Below are 7,991 nucleotides of genomic sequence, written 5' to 3'. Positions count from 1 at the left end.
TAAAAAGTATATTATGAAATTTATTATCAAAAAAGATACATTTATACAGTGTAACTTCGATATATATGCTGTTAGCTAACGTTCTTCATTTAGGATTAACGTTCGTCTGCGACTGTGTGCAGCAACTCATCGTATTCGATAAGTTATAAAAAGTTGTGCGACACCATTTAGATCTAGCGTTGTGGTGTCGCCCCGCCCCCGTGTTAATAGCCCCGCCGTAACCGTCGGCTATTTTTATACAGGTTCGAGTTCACTTGATTGCAGAAACAAACAACAGAGCTTGCTGCAAGTTGTTTGTATTCGATATTGCCAATGCTGCGCCAGCAGTCGCCTTGTGGCAGAAAGGCGCCTTGAGCCGTAACGTAACGGTCACAGAAGTTCTCCTTCGCTCCTGATTTGGTGCATGAGGATACGGATTATATGAAACTGCGAAATAGCATATCATCATAACATATAATTATACGAATATTAATGAGAACTGCATTATCTGTGCTTGATAGTAGATAGTTTATTTTAAGTGTTTATTGTATGTGTAAAAAGATTATTGTAAAAGAGACTATATTTTGCAAGTGACCAAGTTTGGTTTCCGTTTAACATTAATTAACAATTTTCTACAAGTGTTGCTGGGCTACCAGCTAAACGATTTTATCTGTTATCTATCTAAACTTGGGCTGTACTGTCGCTATAGCTACCTGATCGCTGTTAATATCGCTACCAAAAGATAAACATTAGATATATAGTCTGCGTCATATGAGTTCTTGAATAAACAAGATGGTGTTCTTGTGACAAACCGTACACAGTTTATCTATCCATTTCTCAAAAACGACTTTAAGATAGGATGGTTCATTGCGACAGAGGTCTGTACCCATTGCAGACTTTACAAAGCAGTAACATTATTTACGGAAACATAGTCAATCGAAATAGGAGACAGAAAACAGCGGTATAAATGCGAGTACGATATTTCAGAAGTGCGGAGTGCAGTACTGTTGTACTGCGCATTAGTCTTGGCAGAAATCGAGATCGAACAAAGTGAAATCTGCAATGGATGGCTAAACGAGAAAATGTCTGAGCGTATTTTGGAGCAGAAAGGCGGGAGGTTAAAAAGCAAGCAAGAAAAATTGATCAGGCTTAGCTAAGGGAAACTCATTTGTCGCTATTGGCAGACTCGGGAGCATATTATTAGCAACAGCGGAGGTGGACGCCGGAGTACAATCGATGCCTTCAACATGAAAGAGAACATGTGATCCACGTTGCAGTCGCTAACAAACGGGAGTATACGGAGCGTCGTCAGGATACTAAAAGCACGTATTATATGCGTTACTATAAAAATACGCATTACCGTTTACGCGTTTAACGCTAGTACACATAGCGTCGTCACAGTCTGTCTGAATATCCGCCGAAGTTTGCTCAAAGGAAGCTACTTTTGTTTAACAAATTCCTGTACCAATTAAGCCCTCAGACTTAACAAGCTGTGGATTATATTATACAGTGTATCGAAGTTCATTCAGTAGTACACCTGATTGCAAACAAGTGCGCCAGTAAGCATTCAAGTTCTACCAATGTAACTGCCGTGACTTTGTGTCAATTTAACTGTTCATAAACTCGTCGAAAACGAAGCTTTCTTGAAGCTCGATCCTTTGCCTCACCAGCCTTGACTTAACAATAAATATAAATGACGAGGACGAACGAAAACTATCAACCGATTTTTCAGCATTTAGCAGCCTTAGCTACAGGCCTGGCACCTGTCTAGACTTGAGTCTGAGCTAACATTTAGCTGTTGCAGTCGGCTAATTAGTAACTTGCCTTGCACAAATAAAAACCTTAAATTTTTCGGTCAGAATATGTCGCCAAGCACTCACAGACTGAAGCATAGTTAATAAGCTGTGTTTGTATGACTTGTCGCCAATAGTCTCGGTGGAATAAGTTCCTGAAGCTATAGAACCTGCTATCATTTCCGCGTAACGGTAACACACGATCTTATCGAGAATAACAATGGACGCGTTTAACAAAAACCTATAGTTCTACATGATATTAGGTCAAAAGATTTCATTAGTTTTCAGTGGTGGCCACAATAAATAGCGGAATGCATTTAAACTCCGTCAGAGCTCAAGTCGTCGTAATGTTTGTTTGGTGCGTCGTGGACCTGTTGCTTCAAACGTCGTCTGCAGATTTGGTACATCAGGACAAGTGTTTCGAGCCAATGGTACGGTCTGAGTGTCCAACAAGCTGGTCATATGTTGCTTTGCATAAATGCAAGCTTATTTTCAAACATACCTATCGCTCGGTATGATAGATAAGTGCATTTTATTAGCGAAATCACCATATTAAAAACAACATCCATGAACACCAATTTCTTGCGTCTGTTCAGAACTGAAAGGTTCCTAGCTACAAGAAACAGTCCGTGTAAAAAGATCCTATAAAGGAAGAGGAAAGAAATAGTACATCTGTTACTCGTCACCTTTACCGCTCGTTGCAGTCAATAAAATCAATTTTGGAGGTAAACTAATCAAATTTACTTTACTTCCAGTAATATGAAATTGATACTTCAGCTGAAACTTATTGTTTTTACGATAGTAAGCTACCGAGCGCCACTTTCTCCGCATGTCACGCCTAGCCTATTCAGAAACAAACCTTAGGCAGATATGGTAATCGGACACAACCGCGAAGTAGGATGCAGCGGTTACCGATGCATAGACGTCGCTGTGTGGTGCCATTTTGCGTTCGGCGAGAAATGGTGCCGGAGTCAACGCCCCGATGTTAACATACTTTGCTTTTGCGACAGCAACTGCTACAGATTGGACGAGAGCGGTCTCCGCTACACATACATACTCACCATTCTAAAGGGCTTTGACCGAAGACCAAAGATCCAAGGACAATGAACGGCTAAGAAACTCAAATTGTCGAGAACAAGAAAAAAATGATGTTGAATACTAGCGCAATGTAAGAATGATAAGTTCGTCCGAATCGCTGTACTAAGTTCTGGTGCGACCTTTGAATTGGGCTTCGTTTTTTCACCATGCCCAATTCGGTCGGAATTGCGCTTGTTTTTCCATTTGGATTGCCAATACCCAGTGAACTTTCACACTTAGTCCTTTTGTATAGAAAATCAATAACGTTAAATTGAATATATGGGCATAAGCCATACGTCCCGCTAATTTCGTTGGTGTTGTCACAGATACTTATGACCCTCTCATATATATATATAAGAGAAATGGTCTAGCCTATGTGGCGAAAACATTCGGTAAATCTGAACGCTTTAGCGTTAATAATAGTGATAATACGAATCACTGAAGTTCTTCACTGGATAAATTCCCTTTTTGAGTGCCTTAAGTATATAGAAAGCTACTACAATCGGTTTAATGCTTTTAGTGTAAATTTGTTTCAAAATAGAAAAGTGCACTGGAATCCGATTTAAAACGAAGAACAGTTAGATGATACCCAGTATTGTTTTTTTGTGATGTTATTTTCGCTTGTTTATGCTGCCGCTGTACCGAATAAAACCCTCAGCGATGGTATCGTAATTAAATTTAACACTCTAGTCTACATTTCAAGATGTTTTACCGAATATAATTGCTAGAACAAGTGAATACTTTGTTGCTCTATATCTTGGAGTGTTATTTACGAACCTGAATTCACGGTTCATTCCCGGATTCCCTAACTAATATCTAGAGTGATCTGACGCACTGGTTCTGCTTAGTTTTAGGTCCGAATTTTCCGCGCATTATTATAAAAAAAAACATAATTCCCTTAATATTTTCTAAATTGTGCATCAAAAAAAAGCCCATCTTTTTTCCATCCAAACGCCCATTGTTTGTTTACACTTAAAAGTCTTAAACAAATAGTACACTGCAGACTTCAAGTGATAGGCATCAGTTGCACATGCACGCTTCTAGTGCTAATTACTCCTTATCCGAAATACTCTACCTGAATTTTTTAATAATATCCACTGCAGTATTCGGTGAAGTAACAAAAAAAACTCTTAACAACTATTTTCTATTTCCTGGCTACGTTGGCTTCAGATACGCTAGCCGAGGCTACTCGTGGTATCTATGCCTTGTTGCAGGTTAATAAATACCTGAATTCCACGATTCGTATCTTACGACTCCCATATAAGGTTCCTTTGGTAATAATAAAACAGTAGTTTTTACGTTATTCGCAACTGACCGCGGTAGGAACCAAGTAAAAAAACAAATGTGTACGCTTCGTAATTTTGGCAAACGGTTTCATGTGTTTTTGGAGACGTAGGTGGGATTCAAGTACCTCGCCGAGACGTAGCCAGGAAAGGAAGCCCATGAGAAATCAACGACAGTCTGTCGTCATGACCTAAGTAGATACCTACCACAAATATGCAGCAGATAATGTCACTTGATGCTTGCATTTTAATTTATTTACTGCTGCTCCAAAGGGTTAAGAATAGCAACCTGTAAGAAATTTCTTTGATCGCTATAACGGCGCGGAACACGGTAAAATTTTTATATTAGTTGCGGGTAACTTCTAATTTCCCTTTCCTTAGGATAACCTAATTTAAGAAACACAACAGATAAAATATATATTTATTATAAGAAATCCTCGCTGGCTGTAAGGCTAGGTTGGACTCAGCCCTGCTCTATAATGCCTTCGAAGCAGTGTCGTTTTAGCCCAATCGAACTAATTACTGAAGACCAGGCTACTTTGCTAGAATCATAATGTCCGTAATGGTCAACATTTGATTGCGAGAATCGTTTTTACACTTCTTAGAAAGTACTTGTTACTACTATTACGCAGCCCGTATCAGCGAAATTTCTGTAACGCTACAATGTTCCGCAAATAGTTTTCTGTCCTCATAACCGCATAAAACGGTCATGGCATTCGCTTGAATTTTAATAGGAGAAAGCTGACAGTCACATCATCAGACACGTCGTTATTAACCTCTTCCACGACTTCCACCCCTATTCCTGCCGGAACTTTTTCTAGAAGACCCCCTACTGGCACTTCGGCTAGGTGTATACGATGTGACAGTTCTGGTAACAGTCTTTTCCACACGAACGGGGCGATTAGGTGTGGAAGGTCGTGACGTCCTCACGGTTGACTTCGAGGCTGTGCCACTACTGAAATTACTTTGCTGTTTGGCAACGTTTTGAGTGGTTGACATGGGGGGCGCGGAAGCTACTGATGGCGCATTATTGACTGCGTTAAACGAGGGATTGTAGGCGGGCTGGGACGGATATGATGATCTCGGTTGCGTTGGGTAGCCTGGATTGTGTGGAGCAAATGAGTGTCCACCTGCCGTGGTAGGATAACTTGGATTAGGGTATCCGTGTGAGCCTGTAGGATACCCGGGAATGGGATAGCCATGCGAATCTGTTGGGTACCCGCCAGATCGCGGGGGGTAACCCAAGTGATGGCCAGTATTGAAACCTGAATTCGTCGGTGAGTAGGCCGGTGGAGGATAGGACGGGGGACCAGGATAAGTTGGTGGCGCAAACCCAGGGCCTGGCGAATATCCACCGCCCATCGTAGGGTAGCCTCCACCGCCCATAGTGGTATATCCAGCACCTGGGTAGGCGGAGTGGCTTTTGCCACCTCCAAAAAGGCTTGCTAATCCAGTTGAGTACTTCCCAGAGGAGCCTCCGAAATATGGTGAAGAAAAACCTTGTACTCCGTGCCTACCATAACCCATTGCTAAGGCATGCTGTTGATTCAGTTTCTTAATCTGTTGTTTGTGACGATAGTGCATCACCCCCGCGACGGCTGCTCCTACAACGAGGGGGTTTTTGAGAATTTTTTTGAACGGGAAACCGATTCCGAAGCTGGGTAGACCGCCGTAGTAAACACGTGGGACTCCGAAAAGAGGTCTTACAATGGCAGGTCTTACGTATGTGGCACCATTACCCACATCTACAGCGGTACCGGCTGGAGCAGCAGCAATCTAAAATGAATAAAAAAAACCTGCCAGTTAAAAAGACATTATTTTCACACAAGTTATCACCAAAACTAGCACGTAGTTATCACGAATCGAGTACTTGTAAAGTAACGAAAGTTAACAATAGATCATTTGCTAAAATTATTTTTAATTTACTTAGTTTGAAAAGGTTATTTACTTTAAAAGAGTAGTAATACGATTGGCCCTGTTTAACGAAAAAAACTGAAAAACATGATTTGAGCATTTTGTCTGATTCGATGTGCAATAATATAATTATGCTATTAATAATAATGGCAAACCTTAGCAACAATTTCCTCGGGAAGGGGTTTGCACTTAGAAAATTCTTCAATACTGTTGGCCATTAGGATGCTGGCAGGTTGGTTCTGGAAACAGAACACTTCACCACCGCGAGGGAGATGACTCTTCTACAAAATTAAATAATAAGTTTATTAGACAACATAACATGTGACTATTATTAAATAATTGTTATTTTAAATAGTGTCCTTACAAGCGCTAAAATAACGTAATGCTCCAGATACGTTTAGTGGTTACTAATGATCTCAGATGAAAGAAAGAAAGACGCGCTTTAAGTATATATTCTAAGCACCAGCAAAATTAGCGATACCATTTCTATACATTTATAATTATATCCACATTACAGTGAAAAAGATAAACAAATAGCAAAGTGGACTATCTTGACTTACTCTCCGCTCAACAGAACCGAAGCACACCCAGTAATCTCGCTCGGAAACAGCCCATCGAGAATTATCCTGACTTCTACGAACGTTCTTAAAGATTATATCCTGGCTTAACTTAAGTTCAACTTTGTCAACTTCAGTGATGTTAAAATCGGTGCAATAATTTTCCAAATGCTGATCGCCTTCCTGGCTCCCGCGGACAAACATGTTCGCCTCCAGCTGGGGGGCTACCATTGTTTCATAGATATCTGTCCGAATATGTTAATATAGATATATAATAAGTTCCTGATATCTCCTTTCCTGGGCAGTATTTACGCAGTGATAATTGTACTGCAATAATTATTGTTTGATTCGTGTTATTTTCTCAAAGAAGTGAACTTTAGAAAGATAATGAACATTTCTAAATAAAATTTTCGAAATTTTTACGTTTAAGCTCATTCGGTATGCTATTAGCAGTCTAACATTAAATTTCTATTTTTTTAGACAAAAATATTTCTAATAAATAGATTAGATAGCCACTTTGTACGTTGGTCAAGCATAGAGTTAGTCCTTCAATGCAAGCGCAAAAAAGTATCTATGATCAATACGCTTCGAGATAAGTGTGGCCTGAAATTATCCAAAGTTACCAAAAAACTTGGTCGAGAAATACCGACAAAAATAGTGTGCGAGCATTTTTTGCTTAAATTTGACAAATTGCTGCATTTACCAAATAAGAGAGTTTCACATCCTTTCCTAAGAGCAAAACACCGTAGAGGCACCAAAACTGCTAGTGCATATAATTCCTAGAGAGACCTATTGAAGAGCCGGTAAATTCACCGAAAAAAAAATACATATCCTTGTAAATCTTGCCATTTGGGCGATAAACAGGAAAAAACACTGATTATATATATACTACAGAGATCGAAATTGATGCCATTGCGCCTCGTACCTTGATCGTTGCCTAAAACAAGTTTAAGAGAAATAACTGATAGGCAGCTATGGGAACAGTTTCGTTAAATACTAGATTTGCCTCTAAACTTTGCCATGCACGCCCCAGTATCGCTTAAAGATAGGTAGTAATCTAAGCTCAATTTCGGGCATGAATCCACATCGTTTTGTGCTTTAAGGGGTCAGTCATCCAAAACAATGCTTAAAGGTAGCACTTCATCCGCACGCTGGAAATAGCTACCTTTATTATTTAGTTAGTGATATGTGGACTGTACAATCAGTAATTTTACCATGACGTTTTCGAGAAAACTACTGAGCCTACCTCATCAATAAATAACACTGTTGTGTTCTGTTCTGCGATGTGACTCTATCTAAAATCGAATTTATAAAACAAGCCGTTTAAATCCGAAGCCGAAAAAATCGAACACGCTGTTTTGAGTTTCGGTAAATCGTATATCTATATA

General features: G+C 39.8%; 1 protein-coding gene and 1 long non-coding RNA gene across 2 annotated transcripts in view; both read right to left on the bottom strand.

Moving 5' to 3' along the window:
- On the bottom strand, positions 1–2,616 carry LOC147752688 (uncharacterized). The gene is made up of 2 exons (XR_015313424.1): positions 1,860–2,616; positions 1–426 (listed from the first exon to the last, which is right to left on the bottom strand). It is a non-coding gene; the product is annotated as an uncharacterized LOC147752688 (long non-coding RNA).
- A 1,740-nt stretch (positions 2,617–4,356) lies between these two features.
- Positions 4,357–7,991, bottom strand: part of LOC111266402 (uncharacterized) — an 11,435-nt gene continuing 7,800 nt past the window's right edge. The window contains exons 6-8 of the mRNA XM_022843871.2: positions 6,607–6,848; positions 6,202–6,327; positions 4,357–5,908 (exon numbers count right to left, since the gene is read on the bottom strand). Of these exons, the coding sequence (XP_022699606.1) occupies positions 4,904–5,908; positions 6,202–6,327; positions 6,607–6,848 (1,373 nt within the window). The 3' untranslated portion in view covers positions 4,357–4,903. The remainder of the gene's footprint in view (positions 5,909–6,201; positions 6,328–6,606; positions 6,849–7,991) is intronic.

Source organism: Varroa jacobsoni, unplaced genomic scaffold (assembly GCF_002532875.2).
Source record: "Varroa jacobsoni isolate VJ856 unplaced genomic scaffold, vjacob_1.0 scaffold_1080, whole genome shotgun sequence".
Classification (NCBI taxonomy): Eukaryota; Metazoa; Arthropoda; class Arachnida; order Mesostigmata; family Varroidae; genus Varroa; species Varroa jacobsoni.
This window is presented reverse-complemented; position numbering and strand designations above follow the sequence as displayed.